The sequence below is a fragment of the Eptesicus fuscus genome, chromosome 21 (assembly GCF_027574615.1).
Source record: "Eptesicus fuscus isolate TK198812 chromosome 21, DD_ASM_mEF_20220401, whole genome shotgun sequence".
Taxonomy (NCBI): Eukaryota; Metazoa; Chordata; class Mammalia; order Chiroptera; family Vespertilionidae; genus Eptesicus; species Eptesicus fuscus.
In genome coordinates this window covers 20976618-20993782 of record NC_072493.1, presented here as the reverse complement: position 1 = coordinate 20993782, position 17165 = coordinate 20976618, and the positions used below count along the sequence as shown (strand labels likewise).

Here is a 17165-nt window from a genome sequence, read left to right as displayed (position 1 = left end):
ATCAGGGCCAACCATACCTCCGGCCACTGACCCAACAGCCTCTGTCCAGCCTCCAACACCATCCTCTATGGCAGCGTCACTCGTTACCCCTCCCTAGGAGATGCTGTGTTCTCTCCATTCTGAACTTGAAATAGGCCGCACCCTCTCCTTACCCATTCCTATCTCAGAGCTTGGTCTGATGAGAGCGGGAGGTCACAAGGACAGTCAGGGGAAGGAGAAATGCTCAGACCTTACAAGAATGAGATACGTGTGTAAAGAAGAGCCCGTGTACAATGAATTATTGAATGATAAAGTTTCTTTAAAACACTCCATTTGCCAAAGCTGGATGATTATAGACACAATGTTCAGGATTCTGTTCGGGGGTCACATATACCCTCAGGCATGTTTTAGTCTAAGAGACTCTGTGAGAACCTAAAATCCTAGGAAACTGTACATGTGCTCACACATTCAGATAGTGTCTACAATTTCAGGGAGTCCATGAATCACCTAAAGACTGCCCCTCAATTCCAATTAAACTGTATCTACATATCAACATTTTCACTCCTTACCCAGAAATTTCACTACCACTCGTGTATCCTATGAATAAATGTTCCATACACAGAAAGACTACGTGAAAAGATCTCCCATTCATGACAGAACATGAGGTTGTCTGTGCAGGTGGGGAGCACAGGTGCAGAGAAGAGACTAACCACTCGGTGTCCTGCAGGATCAGGGACGATTCCTCAGAAGCGCCTGCCTACCTCATGTGTCTGCTGTTCACCTGGGCACTGGGTCTCTTCCTCCCTCCCTCCCTCCTTCCCTCCCTCTCTCCCTCTTTCCCTCTCTCCCTCCCTCCCTTCTTTCCTTTTTTATTGTGTTAAAATAATATCAGATTTACCATTTTAACTATATTAAGGTTAAATTAAGCATCATCGAGCACATATTAGAAGGTTGCACATATCACTTAGTGGTTTTTGTAGCATTTTTCAAATCTATGTATTTGAAAAGCCCCAAGTATAGTTTTCAAGAGAGACATGCTCAGGAAATATTATTAAATTTCTGTTTTTATTTTTTCCTCCTCTATCCTTCTCTCTGTCTTCATATTTAGAAGCAGCATCCGCATCATAGCTAACACTTATTGAACATTTGCCATGTCCCAGGCACTGACCTACTTCTTAAATGGATCATCCTACTTAACACTGACAATAACCCTAGGAGGTGAGCACAGTTGTGATTCTCACTTTTTTTTTAAAGTAAGGATTTAAAAAAAATAAAATATATTTTTATTTATTTCAGAGAGGAAGGGAGAAGGAGAGATAGAAACATCAATGATGAGAGAAACATTGATTGGCTGCCCCCTTGCACACCAATACTGGGGATTGAGCCCGAAATCTGGGCATGTGCCCTTGACCGGAATCAAACCTGGGATCCTTCAGTCCGAAGGCCTATACTCTATCCATTGAGCCAAACCGGCTGGGGCTCTCACTTTTTTCAGATGAAGACATTGAGGCTTGGAGGGATTAAGTAATTTACCCAAGAAGCTATGTAGAACTTGGCAGAGGTGGGGTTCTAGCCCAGGAAGTCTGCCACCAGAGTCCTCACTGAACCACTAAATTTCACACCTTTTATGGCTGTTCAAACATAGCAATTCCACTCAGAGAACAATAGGTAAACTTGGAGATAAAAGACTAGTTAGTAATCTCTTCTCTTTCCAATTTCTTTCAGCATCTCAAAAAACACTGCGTTAATAAAACTAGAGTGTAATCAAAGAAAAGTCTGTACTTTTGTTGTTGTTATACGATTCAGTTGCTTACACATAATTCATTTGTAAACTGACAGTAATGAAAGCTGGTCTTGAAATAGTGTATGTGCCCTGGGTAGGTGGCTCGGTTGGAGTGTTGTCCTATACATCAAAAGGTTGTGGGTTCAATTCCCTATTAGGGCAAATACCTAGGTTGTGAGTTACAGGAAGCAACTGATCAATGTTTTTCTCATTGATGTTCCTCTCTCTTCCCCTTCTTCTCTCTAAAAAATCAACAAAACATGGCCTCAGGTGAGGATTATTTAAAAAAAGGTAATATTATATGTAGCTCAACTTAGGATTTTGGCACTAAACTTTTTGGACCAAAAATCATTCAGCCAAACCAGAGTGTAGAGTAATTTATCATAAGGTGGGCTTCAACCCTACTATCTAGATGTACTCAGCAGTTTGCTATGAAAGTTCAGAAGCAGCTCTTGTTAAGCTATGCTATCGGGGCAAACATATGAATTTAATTTCCCCTCAACATTATTATTATTATTTTAAAAATCTTTATTGTTCAGATTATTACAGCTGTTCCTCTTTTTCGCCCCCCATAGCTTCCCTCCACCCGGTTCCCATCCCACCCCATGCCCTTACCCCCACCCCTCCACTGTCCTCATCCATAGGTGTATGATTTTTGTCCAGTCTCTTCCCGCACCCCCCACACCCCTTTCTCCTCGAGGATTGTCAGTCCACTCTCTTTCTATGCCCCTGATTCTATTCTATTCACCAGTTTATTCTGTTCATCAGATGTTTTATTCACTTGATTTTTAGATTCACTTGTTGATAGATATGTATTTGTTGTGCATAATTTTTATCTTTACCTTTTTTTCTTCTTCTTCCTCTTCTTAAAGAATACCTTTCAGCATTTCAGAGCGGTGGGGCACAGACCAAGAGCCAGGTACTCTGGGAAGGTGGCCTCCCCCTGCAGCCCTCAGGGCACAAGGAGGGATACGGCTGCTCTGGATCACCTCTGGGGGCCTCTCCTGAGCTCTCCACCGCGAGGCTCTTAGAGACTCCTCCTGGGAGAGCCCTGTGGTGTAGCTGTCAGTCGGATGGAGCAGTAAGAGAGGTGGTGCAGGTCAGGCCAAAATGACAGGATGGCACTGGGCCTGAGAGGCCTCGGTCATGGTCATGGGCCAGAGCCACCGGAGGCGTTCTGAAGCTCCCGGACCCTGGACCCCACTCTGAGCATTAGACCCAACCTGCAGGTGCCAACGTGGAGGCAGCAGCATCGGCAATTGGGGGGCCGGCATGAGGATAAACTGAGGCACAAGAAGTGACCGGGTTCAGCACTGGTACCTTGACCCTTGGCTCGTTCTCTCCTCACGGGGGCCCCCTCTCACCCACCGAAGCGGCCCTGGAGAGGGGAGGTACACTATTTCCATTTTATAGGTTGGAACCAGAGGCCCAGTGAGGGACTGCGATGTGTGTACAGCCACGAGGTGAGCTCACTGAGCCTGCTCCCCCGCAGAGGACGGGCAGGAGTGGGTGCAAGCACATCCTGCTGCCCAGGGGCTCTGTGGTCTTTGGCAGACACGTTACATCCTGAGCCTCAGCTTCCTCACTTGTGAGACTATGACGATTCCTCCCATCTCTCAAGGTTGCTGGGAGGCTAAAATCTGGCATACGGGGCCTGTGGCCAGTGGATCCTGGTCCACAGACGCGATGAGCTGTTCTAGGTATCACCTCCCTCCCCCAGTACATTGAACTCAGTGGAGGAGCGACAGCTGACAGCACTCACATCCAGCTGCAGTTGGAAGTCACACGAGTGGTCCCCACTGCGCTGCCTGCTCCCCAAAGCCCCCAAGGAGCAAGCACTCTCGCTTGAATTGCAAGGCTTTTATTGCTGGAATCCTTCAGACAGACACGTGGACGTGGCGGTTGCAGAGACTCCTTAATGACCAGGCAGGCAGCTTCCTTGGGGCTCCTGGCAAGGATGGCTCCATTAACATAAAGGACTTGAGTATATTTTATTCTGCAAAGAGAAAGTCAGGAAGCCCGGTGACCTCAGGGCGAGAAGACATCCAGCTGCACTGGACACGCCCCGGGCCCTCTGAGGAGGGCGGCAGGCCTGTTGGAAGGGTGACCCCTGGATCTGAGCAGCTAAAAGTGGGTTCCTCCCTATCCCCTGCACCACAAGAGAATCCCAGGATGTGCCTAGAAGCTTCCGCCAGTGGAACGGAGAGAGGAGGAAGGTCACCATGGTGAGGTGGAGGGCAGTGTTGGATAGAGCAGGAAGAGGCTGCTGAGGAGGAGCTGGTGGGTCCCAGTGCACCTGGGAGTCTCCAGGAGGGGAGCCCAGTCTACTGTGTCCTCCTGTCCTGTGGACACGTGCAGCTGAAGTAGTGGCGTGTCTCCATCATCACCTGGGGCAACTTGAAGTTGGAGGTTGGAAGGGGACTTTGGGAAGGTGCCTCCTCTCCTGGCATTTGAGGTACAGCATGGCCCTCTGGGATCCAGAGAACAAGGCAAATGAGGGTTTTAGTGGGGATGGAGCAGGGGACTTGAGGAGTTAAGGACTCAATGCCAACGGTTTGAAGATCCAGGCTGGTGAGCTGGAGGGGCTGAGTCAGGGCCTGACACTGAGGCCAGGTGGTGTCACACAGACCGGAGGGCCTGGAGGGTGTTAGGCTGGTGGCCCAGCAGATGCAAGCGGTCAGGGCCAGCCCAAGAGCTCGAGGGCTAGACTGAGCCTTCCAGCTGGCCCTTCCTCACACCTTTGGTGCCCACCCATCCTCTCCACCTCCTCATTCAGGGAGTTCTTTTTCTTTTCCTCCGTGATTCTCAGGGAAGGGCTATGTGGAGAGGAGAGATCTGAGCAGATCCCAGACAGGCCTCAGAGGCAGACATACACACACACACACACACACACACACACACACACACACACAGAGCCAGACCCACCAGCACGGTGATAGCATGCTCCTTATCCTCTGCTGTCAGTTTCTGATCAATGCAGTCCTTCAGTTTTCTGGCATTGGCCAATATTAAAGAGTTGTTTTGGTATTTTTTCACTTGTGCAACATATTCGTCTGGGGATCCCGTCAGGAATAGGTTAACGTCTTTTTTCACGGCTGGGCACATGTCACAATCTGAAACACAAAGCAAGCTGATGACACACTTTCCTGAAAGACACTCATGAAAACACACTCTTCCCTTACCCGCTGGACATGCTCAGGACTGCCCGGGAGGATCCTTAAAACCCCGAGGATCCATGTCCCCAGGCACCCACTTGCACTGGAGATCAGGAGCGAGGCAGCCCAGAGCAGCGCGAGGGCAACGGACCCCATCATGGTGCAGTTGGTAGGTGCTCCCTACCTACCCTGGAACCCTTTTATACTTGCTGTTGGCCCCACAAGGGACGGGGGGGGGGGGGGGGGGGGTGTAATAGGAGGAGCCTGTATCTGATGCCTCCTTTTCCAGGAGGTTCTGCCAACGCTATTCCCAGGCCACAGCTTGGAATTCCCTGGGGCTGTGGAGGCAGGAAGTGTATACATTAACAAAATTCTAAATCCCCGAGTCAACAAAGGGCACTGGCTCAGCCTCCCTTTCCCTCTCCAGGGCCGTCTGAGGTCAGCTGACACTAAAAGCTTAAGAACTGAAATTTCCTAGGTTGACTAGGAAGAGGGGCAAAAAGGTCCCCAAATCAGGCCTCCTGAGGGATACCCAGTGTCAGCCCGTCACAACGGCCTGTGTCCTTGTCGCAGTCTGGTCCCCACTAAAGATTTCTCAGGAAGCTCAGTGCTTAGCTGGCCTCACAGCGCACAGGCCGTACAGGCTAGCGTACAGGCCCCCGGTCAGGCTCTCTGGGAACTGCTGCCTCCTCTGCTTTCATCACAGTGTTCTTGACATGCTCAGTGGCCCTCCTGAGCCAGACCCCTGAATCTGTTTCTGAGCCCTGAATCCTCCCCTATATGCTGACCCAGAAGGCCCAGTTCCCTGAAGACCAAGTCTGCACCTGCTTTTTTTTTTTAATTATTAAATCTTTATTGTTCAGATTATTACAGTTGTTCCTCTTTTTTCCCCCCATAGCTCCCCTCTACTCGGTTCCTACCCCACCGCATGCCCTTACCGCCCCCCTCCCCGACTGTCCTCATCCATAGGTGTATGATTTTTGTCCAGTCTCTTCCCGTACCCCCACACCCCTTTTCCCCCTGAGGTTTTTCAGTCCACTCCCTTTCTATGCCCCTGATTCTATTATATTCACCAGATTATTCTGTTCATCAGATTTTTAATACATTTGATTTTTATATTCACTTGTTGATGGATATGTATTTGTTGTTCATAATTTTTATCTTTACCTCCTCCTCCTCCTCCTCCTCCTTCTTCTCCTTCTTCTTCTTCTTCTTCTTCTTCTTCTTCTTCTTCTTCTTCTTCTTCTTCTTCTTCTTCCTCTTCTTAAAGAATACCTTTCAGCATTTCATATAATACTGGGTTGGTGGTGGTGATGAACTCCTTTAGCTTTTTCTTATCTGTGAAGCTCTTTATCTGACCTTCAATTCTGAATGATAGCTTTGCTGGGTAGAGTAATCTTGGTTGTAGGTTCTTGCTATTCATCACTTTGAATATTTCTTGCCACTCTCGTCTGGCCTGCATAGTTTCTGTTGAGAAATCAGCTGACAATTGTATGGGTGCTCCCTTGTAGGTAACTGTTTTTCTCTTGTTGCTTTTAAGATTCTCTCTTTGTCTTTTGCTCTTGACATTTTAATTATGATGTGTCTTGGTGTGGTCCTCTTTGGATTCCTTTTGTTTGGGGTTCTGTGTGCTTCCTGGACTTGTAAGTCTATTTCTTTCACCAGGTGGGGAAGGTTTTCGGTCATTATTTCTTCAAATAGGTTTTCAGTATCTTGCTCTCTCTCTTCTTCTGGCACCCCCATAATTCTGATGTTGGTATGCTTGAAGTTGTCCCAGAGGCTCCTTACACTATCTTCATGTTTTGGATTCTTTTTTGTTTTTGCTTTTCCGGTTGGGTGTTTTTTGCTTCTTTGTATTTCAAATCTTTGACTTGATTCTTGGGATTCTCTAGTCTGCTGTTGGATCTCTGTATATTATTCTTTATTTCAGTCAGTGTATGCTTAATTTCTAGTTGGTCCTTTTTCATATACTCAAGGATCTCACTAAATTTATCGGCCTTTTCTATTAAATTCTTGAAAAACCTTATAACCGTGGTTATAAGGTTTGAACTCTATATCCAGTAGTTTGCTTTCCTCCATTTCTTTCATTTGTGACCTGTTTCTTTGTCTCTGCATATTGGCTGCTTCCCTGAGTTGATAGAGTGGCTTTGTGTGTTAGGTGTCCTATAGGGCCCAGTGGCTCAGCCTCCCCAGTTACCTGAGGTGGACAGTCTTGGTGCACTCCTTTGTGGGCTGTGTGCTCAGTCTTGTTGTAGTTAAGCCTTGATTGTTGTTGGTATCACTGGGAGGAATTGACCTCCAGGCCAATTGGCTGTGAGGATCAGCTGTGTCTATAATGGGAGAACTTCTGTGCTGGAGACATCCTTATGGGGCAAGACTTGCTTCAGTGGGGCTTTGATGCTCACTGAGTCTGTCCCCTGAGTGTGTCCCTTATGGATCTGAGGAGTTGTAATCTGGATGGTCCTACTCTGACCCCTGGGTACACTGGCTCTTGGATCTCCAAGGAGGTGCTAATTTAGCCTCTGCCTGAGGCCACCCAGCAGGAGCTATGGAGAGATCTGCAGATTCCTCTTCTTTGTTTGGATTTTGGAGGTGCCCAGATGAGGCCCAGCTGTGAAGCAATGCAAGCTGCTGTGGGGCCTTGGGCCTTCTTTAGGATGTTCTGGGTCTCACTGACTCAGCTGCAGTTTGATAGGTAAGTTTAGATTTCAAAGGACCAGGCCATTCATATGCAAAAGCCTCTGTGCACAGCTTGGTGGAGCAGAGTCTCAGGGTAGGGAAAACAGCAATGGTTTCCCATCAGCCCTGCCCTAAGAGGCCCCTGGGTCTCAGTGTCCCTTGGTAATCACTGCAAACACCTCTGAGAGAAAGCCACCCTCGAGTTCCGCCCGATGCCAGACAGTCCAGTTTCTCCCCATATGAGTCTGGGTCCCCAGAGTCTTGCCCGGAACTGGAGTTCAGAGCAGTTGGGAGCTTGTGTCTCCCTGTGGATTGAAAAAGCTAGCCGCATACTCAGTTGCCAGCCCTTTCCACCCGTGCGCATCTCTGCAGCTCCCCTGAGTCTCAGTGTGCTTTTCTCTTTCCTTCTAGTTGTTGAATTTCCACTCAGCCAGCCTTCCTGTGGTTCTGGATGATGTCCGTTTTGTCTTTTAGTTGTAGTTTTGAAGTGGTTGTGCCAGGCAGCAAGTTCAGGGGTTTACCTATGCCGCCATCTTGGTTTCTCCCTGCACCTGCTTATTTAGACAGCACCTCAATCTGAGAGAGAAATTTCACGTCCTCCCCAACCTTTTGCGTTTCTCTGTACCATTCACATATCATTTCTCTAGAGCTACAATCCAAGGAAAAGCCACGCCTGCTGTGGCCCACAACCCCTGTGCGATTTGTACACTAGCCCCCTCCTCCCTGCCCTGCGGCCTCTCTAAACGAATCCCTGTGCTTCTCTCCACCCTCACTGGCCTCCATTCTGCTTCTTGGTCACATCAAGTGTCCTGCAGAGGCCCTTTTCAGGTGCTGCCCTCCCTGCCTGGAAAGCTCTTTCTCCAAGTACAGCACGATTCACTGCCTAATTCCTCAGGTCGCTGCAACTGTCACCTTATCAGAGAGACTCCCCCACATTCTTGGCCCCTTATGTAAAAGGGGGACCCTCTACCATAGCACTCTGTTCTCCCCCAACTTCATCTTCCTCCATAGCACTTCTTGCCATTGAGGCTTGAACTCCACTCCCTCTTAGATGTCTGATGAGCACCAGGAACTTGAGGGCGTTGCTGTGCGTGCTGCCACATCCATAGGACTGGGACCTGGGCTGACACACAGTAGGTGCTTCACCAATGTTTATTAGATGAATGGAAGGAATATCTCATTTCTCTGGAGTCTATATAAAAAGGAACACTTCACTTATATTTGCTATATATATGCTTATGAACATTGTCTTGGATTAATTAAATAAGATAAAGGTTTGAAATGCTTTGATAAGTCAGAATTAAGGAGCTTTTTGCTGGAATAAGGTTTGCTGAAGCCCAGAGTTGAACACAGCACATGCTTTCTGACCCCAATCAGAACCCTATGCCAAACCGGATACGAATCCGGTAACAGCTCTTGGCAAAGAGGCACCAACTACTGAGCTCCAGCTGTTGACTGGCCCCCACAGAGCCTTTCCTTGCCATGGCTACCGATGCCCAGGGCCCGTCCCTCTGAAGATCACCCCATGAGGCCTCAGGTCACTGATGTCCCTTGGAGGCTCCTGGGCACCTGTCAGCTGAGAAAGTAAACACTCCATGCCCTCGGCGGCACAGGTGGCTCTTTTTCCACCCGGAGCAGTTTCCGTGTGGGGGGGACACCTGGGCGAGAATCACACGTCCACGGTCCTTCACAGGGCAGTTCCTGCAGTCCTCCCCCCCAGCTCTGCTAGCTGATGCCGCCCGGCCCCAGGGCGGGTGCCACAAGACCCTCTGAGACGTCTCCAGACGGTGGGGGCACTTGGGGAGGTCGGGGGACGAACTGCGGGACAGGTCAGCAGAGGAGCTGCAGCATGTGCAGCTCTTTCCTAATGCAAGTTTTTCTCGTAATTTCTCTCTTGAGATCATTTTAAGTTTACAGAAAAGTGGCAAAGATGTGTTAAAACTTCTTAGCTGACATTGGCACATTACTCTATTAACTGAACTCCAGTCTTAATTTGGATTTCACGCTAGTTTGTCCATTGATGCTCCTTGTGTTCCAGGATCCAACCCACACCCTAAGCACACTGCATTCATTGTTATGTCCCTTCCGGCTCTTCAGGCTGGGACCGCGTCTCCGTCTCCTTGTTTCCTTGTCATGGCCTCGGCTGTCATGAGGAGCACTGGCCAGGCAGTGTGGAGTGGCCCCAGAGCTGAGCTTGTCTGCTGCTCTTCTCATAATGTAGACCGGGGTTCAGACTTTGGGTTCTTGGGAAGAGAGCGCAGAGGTGAAGTGCCCTTCTTGTCACATCGCATCCAGGCATCTGTAGCACCCATGTCTTGTCACTGGTTATTTTAGCCTTGGTCACTTGATAATGTCATTGTTGCCAGGTTTCTGCACTGTTTTCCCCTTTCCCTCGGACATCAGTCACTCAGTCTGGCGCCCCTTAAGCGGGGAGGGCGGTGCGGGCCACCTCCTGGGCGTGGGTCTGCGGATTGCTTGGAGTGCTTCTGTAAGGAGCATTTCTCTTCACCCCCATTGATTTATTTATTTAATCATTTACATCAGGGTGGACTCCCATATATTACTTTATACTTCGGATTATGATTTAATACTTCATTCTTTTGTGTGCAAATTGTTCCAGATTTGGCCGTCGGGAGCTTTCTCGGGCTTCTTTCTGCTGAGTGTTCACGAACTGTCTCAACTTGTTAATGCCAACCAACGATTTTCCTGGAGCAGAAGGCTCGGTTTAACTCTGGAGAGAGTTTGGGCAGCGTGAGTGCCGCCTCTGGCGGGCTGGCACTCTAGTCTGTAGAAGTCTAGCCCACAGTGGCCTGTAGGGCTGTGGATACCCCCGTGTCTGTCTGACACAGAGACAGACGGCACAACCCACACCTGCTCACGCATGTGTCTGGATGTGCTGTGCAGTCAGCCCCTCTTAGGGCAGGTTCACTGCTGGAGGAACAGACAGCTAGGCGAAGCAACAAGGCTGGGGCCACTGGGAGTCAGGAAGGGGCCAAGAAATCTGCCCCTTAAGGGTGAGTGGGAAACTGGTGGTGGGACCTAAAAACGGAGCATTAAAAAAAATAAAAAAAAAAATAAAAACGGAGCATTACCAGCCCTGAGAAAACCCACGTGGGCCCCAAGTCCTGCAACTTCCCTGACAGTGAGTGACTCAGAGCTCAAGGACGGTGGCCACCCCTTCTTGGGGCCCCATCCAGCGACTGCAGCAGCTGCGATGTTTGAGGGGCTCCAGTCAGGCCAAGCTCCCCATACTCACCTCAAGAAATCCAACCTGCCCGTCAGTTTTCCGGGGGATTTCTTGTTTAGCTATAGTGGCGTAGACACGCCTTGACCCCTCCTGTGATTTCTGTCTCTACATTTGGGAAGAGTATTGCACTTGGAGCCAGAAGAGTTTGGGGGAGGAACGACCAGGAAAGACGTGACAGATGGTGCTGGACAACAGAACAGTTGGCTGAGAGTGAAGTAAATTAGAAATGTCAGCTCCGGTTGGTTTTTGGCAAAGGTAGAAACCACATCTTCTCCGGGTTTGCTCTCAGAGTTTGCTTCCCACATGGAACACCCCGATGGCTGAGGGGCCACGTGTGCCAGCTCCCTGCCCACAGGCTGTTGGAGCTCCTGGGGTGTGGGATGGGCTCAAGGGCCTTGTTTATAAAGTAGCAGAAACCCTGCCCTGGGCAGAGCATTCCGGCAGCTGGCATTATGAAGGGAACACTGCTTGTGCTGGCCTTGCTGGTGACCGGAGAGCTGGGCATCCAGAGGGGTAAGAATAGGAAGGAGAGAAGAGATGGCCTTCCTGACCTTTGCCCTACTCTGTCTCACTCCCCTCCCCCCCATAGTGATCTCTGGGCAGCTTCTAGCCACAAATGTAGGGGTCAGCTGGGAGATCACTGCCCAGGAGTCCTGCAGAAAGCCCCCGGGATTTTCAGTCTTTCCATGGAAGGAGAGGCTTGGAGATGGAGGGCCATCAGTTGTGCACACACAGGGGTAGTGAATGGGGTCGTGGTGCTTATTGGAAGGGCTGGGATGTCTGGGGCCATGGTCAGGGGCAGAGGGGCTCCAATCCTAGCCCCTCTGACTGCCCCTTTCAGCTGGGAGTGCCTCTTAGAGAATGTGTGCCCTGTCCGGGGTGTAAGTAGTCCTGGGAGAGGGCAGGTGTCCGTGGAAGGTGAGTCAGGACACACTGGCTCTGTGAGTTGCTTTCAAGTGGTGGGGAAGCAGGCACCTCTTACCCTGGTGATTCCTTTGATGGGGTGTTTTCTGTCTGTTGTCTTCAGCGGAAACTTGCCCTATTTTTTATGGAGTCTTTGGTGCGTTGGCTGTTGGAAGCAAGTTTCTGTTGGACGTCAGCCTCGATCTGGTCCACGCTACCGAACCAGAAAAAGTGGCCTTAGAAAAAATCCAGGATTGCTACAATGAGGCGGGAATCGAATCCAAGATCTTGGATCTGATCGTCATGGTAATTTACTCTCCTCCCCCCAACCCTCGCTCTGGCGACACACATGCAGCATATTGCAAAATGTCACCTACAAACAGACCATGACATCATGGGGTCCATGACAGATAAGAGCTATAAACAGTCAAGCTCATAAATCTTAGCTCCACTCCACAGCATGTATAACATACAACCACATGCTACATGCACATCCAACCTGTTCTTCTATCATACATGTCCCTATTGTGCCGATTAGCTCACACAACTGGAAAACAGGGGACTAGTGCCAGTGTAACATAGAAAGCGTGTTGGCTCGTGTGATTTTCCCAGATTAGGGAAGCTAACATTGCAGGAGTAGAATTTTAACCTTTGGCTGGAAAGAGAGACTTCAGTTCCTGCACAAGTAGGAGTCCTGATGCTCTGTTTTAGAAATATCAAAAATGAGCACTGCCCTGGCCAGCGTGCTCAGTGGTTAGAGTGTCGGCCTACGCACGGAGAGTTGCGGGTCCAATTCCCAGCCAACAGCATGTACCTGGGTTGCAGGTTCAATTTCCGGCCTCAGTCAGGGAGTGTGTGGGAGGCAATCAATCTCGATCTGACACATCAATGTCTCTCTCTCATTCCCTGCGTGCGTCCCCCGCCCCCCCGCAACCTTGCCATCTTCCATTCTCTCTAAAAATCAATGGAAAAAATATCCTTGGGTGAGGATTAACAAAAAAACAAAACCAAAAAAAACGAGCACCACTTTTAGACTTTTTTCCCAGAAGGGACTCGCTGGCTTTGCAAGGCTTCTGGCTTTCGGTCTGTTTCACTTCCTCTTGTGCCCACCTTGATGGCGACTCTTCCGTCTCCGAGCCCCACTTCCACCTGCGCTGTCGCAGTGCCCGAAAGCCAGAATTCCTTCTAGGTCGTGTTCGTGCCCGAGGCCCCTGAGGCACCTTCTACTTACGTGTAGCTGCTCACCAGGGCTAGTCAATGTATCTCCTGATGAACTGTCTTTATTGCTCTTTTTACACAGTTCCGTAGATTTTGAACAGCCAGTCTCTTACTCCATTTCCCCCAAAGTGCTGACTCTGCAAAATGAGAGGTCTTTCAAGAAGCAGAGTTTCTTGCCTTAATGTAGGCACACAGGGCACAGGAGATTGTTTACAACGCATGCATAAACATTCATCCGATGCACCGAACCGACGAGTCTTCGGTACAGGAGAGACCACAGGAACTGACTCAGCCACCTTGCCCCTCTCTTGGGCCCAGCCCCACCATACCCTCCAGAACCATCGCATTTCTTTCCCTTTCCGGTTCTGCTGGTTGTTGAAACACCTGACCAATACCTGTGCCTGGGCAATTAGGAGCCATCCTCATCCTGGCCTGGCTGATCACAGCCCCTCTCCAGTGGTGGCTGTGGGCCAGTGGTTCTTGCTGGGGATGGAGCTGAATCACCGAGGATGGGGGTGATCTGGGGAGATGGGATAGCCCTGCCGGGGGCTCACGTCCTCTTCTCTCGTCATCTCACTCTCTCTAGGGCACTATCACCACCAGCAAGGAGTGCATCCACCACGCCATGGACATGCTCAAGAAGGATGTCACTGAACTCCTAAACTGAACTGTTTGGGGAGGTGAATCTTTGCCACCGATGCCTGCTCTGAGCTCAGTCTTCCTGCCATTCTCACCTGAAGTTGGAATCCAGACACCTGTCCCCACGCTGTCTTCATCAGGCTGACTCTAATAAAGCAACTACAGCTCAGACCCGTGTGCTGCATCTGCGCTATGCGGGGTGGGGGTGGGGGGTGGTGAGTATGTGGGGCCTGCAGGGGATGCTGGGAGGTGGTGAGTGAAAGCATGGGGACTGGAGTCCAACAGAACCAGGCTGAGTTTAGGCCCTGTCACGGACAAGCTCTAGGACCTTGGACAAGTTGTTTTGTCTTCCTCAGGCTATACCCTCGTCCATAAACGGGCGTTGTGTATGAGGATGCAGTTAGGTAACAAATGCAATCCCAGACTTGACTGGCCTGGAAGGACAAAAATGTTGTCAACAGCTACAGACCCATCCTCTGACTCTGGCTTTGATTCAAACACTCATTTCATTCTTCCCAATGAAAGAGCTTGAGTGGAGATTTCAAAATCTTATCCAAATCGGTTGGAGGTCAAGGCGACGCAGGTAAACTGACACTGTTTGACCCTATCCTCCTCAAATCATCTTTTCTCATTTCTGTGCTCCACCTGAGTGATGAAATCTTTCACCTGGATACCAGAGCTTTGGAGAAGGCATTTTGTGTAGGTGGATCATTGTCAAATTGAAGTTTCTGTGAGAATGAAGATTAGAACCTTCTATTCCACTATCTTGCTGATGTTGCATGTATGTCTTAGTCTTTTTTAAAAAATATATAGTTTTATTGATTTCTGAGAGGGAGAGATAGAAACATCAATGAGAATCACTGATCAGCTGCCTCCTGCACGCCCCCTACTGGGGATTGAGCCCACAACGCAAGCATATGCCCTTGACCGGAATTGACCCCAAGACCCTTCAGTAGACAGGCTGACATTCTATCCACGGAGCCAAACCAGCTAGGGGTCTTAGTCTTTTTACATCCTAAGTTAAATGGAAGAAAATGATTCATTCTGTGTTCCTACTGGCATCCAAATGATGCAGATTCCCTGAAAGGCATCATTTATAGATGAAAAAAAGATCAAAGAAATAATCTAACTGCTTAAATGGACAAAAATGGTATCACCTGTCCTAAGTTGAAAATTCAGGTTTGTCTCTGGTATCTGTGCTGTTTAACCACAAGCTTCCAAAATTGTTCCTAAAGGTCCTGAATCCAGGCATGACAGTGGTAATAACAATACCAATAATAAGTAGCCACATCAACAGGGATCATAACTGTCAACCTACACCTCCTCAGGGATCAAGAGATTCTGTTCTCATTTTTGTCATACATGAAGCCATTTGTTGGGTCCAAGCCCCTCTGCTAGCGACGGGACCTCCTTGGAAGCTAGGAACTGGAAGATGACAGCAGCCACAGGTAGATGGGACATGCTTTATTGCAAGCAAAGCAGCCAGCCACCCGCTGTTCAGTAGCGCATTTTATACTAACTCAGACAAGACGCTTCTTGCTAAAATAGTGACATCAGTGTTACATGACACATAGGTACACCTGCACAGTGCATACAGTAAAACTGCGGTGTCATTGCCTTTGCGCGTGTGTATGGCAAATAGGCCTTTACCATCCGGTGTACTCTGGGCAGGGTCCCCACACCATTTACTCTCATAACAGACCTGTGAAGTAGGCACTAAATGACCCACTTACCAATGTGGAAACTAAAGTAGAGGCAGATTTAGGAACCTGCACAGGGCAACACAGCTCCCAGCTACAGGGTTGAGATTCACACTGAGTTATGGCTCCAGAGCTCTACACTGAACAGAAAGTACCCCACAGCCCTGTCAGAAGCCAGCGGCCTTGGAGAAAACAGGCCGTGGAGGTGCAAGATAAATGAGAGGATTGAACCACGGGAACAGGAGAGCAAGGGAAAGGCTTTTTAAAAAAAATTTTTTTTAAATTGATTTCAGAGAGGAAGGGAGAGGGAGAGTTAGAAACATTGGTGATGAGAATCAATGATCAGCTGCCTCCAGCACATCCTCTCCTGAGGATTGAGTCTGCAACCTGGGCATGTCCCCTGACCAGGAATCAAACTGTGACCTCCTGGTTCACTGAGACACACCAGCCAGGCAGGAAAGGCATTTCGTTTATTTCATGAATATTGTTCCTTACAGTGAGAATCCTATTATGCGGGATAAAGATGGGTATTAAGTGAAAGCCAGTCTACATTTACTGGCTCATCTCATGTGAATCTGTTGGTGTGTTGTGTGGTTTGACTTGAGAATAAAAGCTTTCCCACCCTCGATGCTCTCCAGTGAATCTTCATGTGTTGACTGAAATTATATAGCAGCAAAAGCCTTTCCCACAGACTTTGCATTTAAAGGGTTTTTATCCAGTGCGAGTCATATGAATACAAGAGGAGTGTGGTCGAAGGCCTTTCAACATTTACTGCATTCACGGGGCTTCCCTCCAATGTGAACTTTCATGTGTTGACGCAAATTATACTTGGAGCAAAAGGTTTTCCCACATTCTTTGCACTTAAAAGGTTTCTCACCAGTATGAATCCAAATATGTTGGACAAAACCAGAGTGGAAGGAGAAAGATTTGCCACATTTAGTGCATTCATAGGGCTTCTCTCCTGTGTGGATTCGCTGGTGCTCTGTGAGGTGTGACTTGCGGCAAAAAGCTTTCCCACATTCACTGCACTCGTAGGGCTTCACTCCAGTGTGAATCTGCATGTGTTGACCCAAATTAAACCTGTAGCAAAAGGCTTTCCCACAGTCTTTGCATACAAAGGGCTTTTCTCCAGTGTGAGTTTTCTGATGCTTAATTAAGTTAGACTGCTGGATGAAGGCCTTTCCACATTTACTGCACTCGTAGGGCTTCTCTTCAGTGTGATTCTTCATGTGATGCCTGAGAGCAGAACTGTTGCGGAAGGTTTTCCCACACTCTTTGCACTCAAAAGGCTGTTCTCCAGTGTGAATCTGCTGGTGCTGCATGAGGTCTGATGTACAGCTGAAGGTTTTCCTACACTGTATGCACTCATAGGGCTTCGCTTTTGCATGAACATGGTCCCGTGCAAGATCCCAATTCTTGGTGTTCTTGCACTCACTGTATTCATAACGGTTCTTCCCAGTTTGATTCCTGGGGTCTTTAACTAGTCTGTGTCTATCACTTTTATGGAGAACACCTACTAGAGAGACTTGCTCCTGTAAAACCCTTGAGTGTAGACTATTATCTGACCCCAAATCATTGCACTTAGGGTTCATCTTCCCAGGGCCAGTCTCCTTGTGGGGGTCTGTCACTGGCCTTAAGACTCCTTCCTGCATTCCTGACAGCCCTCCCTGAGTTTTGTTTTTTCCAGTCCTGGAGTCCCTTGAGGCTCCCTGCCTCATCCATACCCGAAGGGAGGATCCCTCAGACAAGAGCAGCTGAGAAGTGGTCGTCTCTGATTTTTCTCTGGCTCCTGAAAAGAAATGATGACACAAGAGTGACCTATTAGCGATGCCAACATAACGAAACAAAATTGCTACTTTTAT

At 48.8% G+C, this 17165-nt stretch overlaps 3 protein-coding genes across 3 annotated transcripts in view; 1 reads left to right on the top strand and 2 right to left on the bottom strand.

Annotated features, from left to right (window-relative positions):
- Positions 1 to 3607: 3607 nt before the first annotated feature.
- LOC114230922 (major allergen I polypeptide chain 1-like) lies at positions 3608 to 5081 on the bottom strand. Its single transcript, XM_028143049.2, has 3 exons — positions 5016 to 5081; positions 4688 to 4875; positions 3608 to 3758 (listed from the first exon to the last, which is right to left on the bottom strand). Exons 1-3 carry the CDS (start codon positions 5074 to 5076, stop codon positions 3729 to 3731), a joined length of 279 nt encoding a protein of 92 aa, XP_027998850.2. The 5' UTR covers positions 5077 to 5081; the 3' UTR covers positions 3608 to 3728.
- Positions 5082 to 11268: 6187 nt separating this feature from the next.
- Positions 11269 to 13772, top strand: LOC103284762 (major allergen I polypeptide chain 2-like). The gene is made up of 3 exons (XM_054710863.1): positions 11269 to 11356; positions 11871 to 12052; positions 13551 to 13772. Exons 1-3 carry the CDS (start codon positions 11296 to 11298, stop codon positions 13629 to 13631), a joined length of 324 nt encoding a protein of 107 aa, XP_054566838.1. The 5' UTR covers positions 11269 to 11295; the 3' UTR covers positions 13632 to 13772.
- A 2022-nt stretch (positions 13773 to 15794) lies between these two features.
- Positions 15795 to 17165, bottom strand: part of LOC103284765 (heat shock transcription factor, Y-linked) — a 35587-nt gene continuing 34216 nt past the window's right edge. The window contains exons 4-6 of the mRNA XM_054711103.1: positions 17028 to 17092; positions 16496 to 16619; positions 15795 to 15808 (exon numbers count right to left, since the gene is read on the bottom strand). Coding sequence (XP_054567078.1) covers positions 15795 to 15808; positions 16496 to 16619; positions 17028 to 17092 — 203 coding nt within the window. The remainder of the gene's footprint in view (positions 15809 to 16495; positions 16620 to 17027; positions 17093 to 17165) is intronic.

Coding starts and splice junctions, on each gene's coding strand:
- LOC114230922 (XM_028143049.2), bottom strand. CDS start 5,076: ATGATGGGGTCCGTTGCCCTCGCGCTGCTCTGGGCTGCCTCGCTCCTG. Junction 4,876..5,015: donor GCTCCTGATCTCCAGTGCAA/GTGGGTGCCTGG, acceptor TTTGTGTTTCAG/ATTGTGACATGTGCCCAGCC. Junction 3,759..4,687: donor AGCATGCTATCACCGTGCTG/GTGGGTCTGGCT, acceptor TTCTCTTTGCAG/AATAAAATATACTCAAGTCC.
- LOC103284762 (XM_054710863.1), top strand. CDS start 11,296: ATGAAGGGAACACTGCTTGTGCTGGCCTTGCTGGTGACCGGAGAGCTG. Junction 11,357..11,870: donor AGAGCTGGGCATCCAGAGGG/GTAAGAATAGGA, acceptor TGTTGTCTTCAG/CGGAAACTTGCCCTATTTTT. Junction 12,053..13,550: donor TCTTGGATCTGATCGTCATG/GTAATTTACTCT, acceptor CACTCTCTCTAG/GGCACTATCACCACCAGCAA.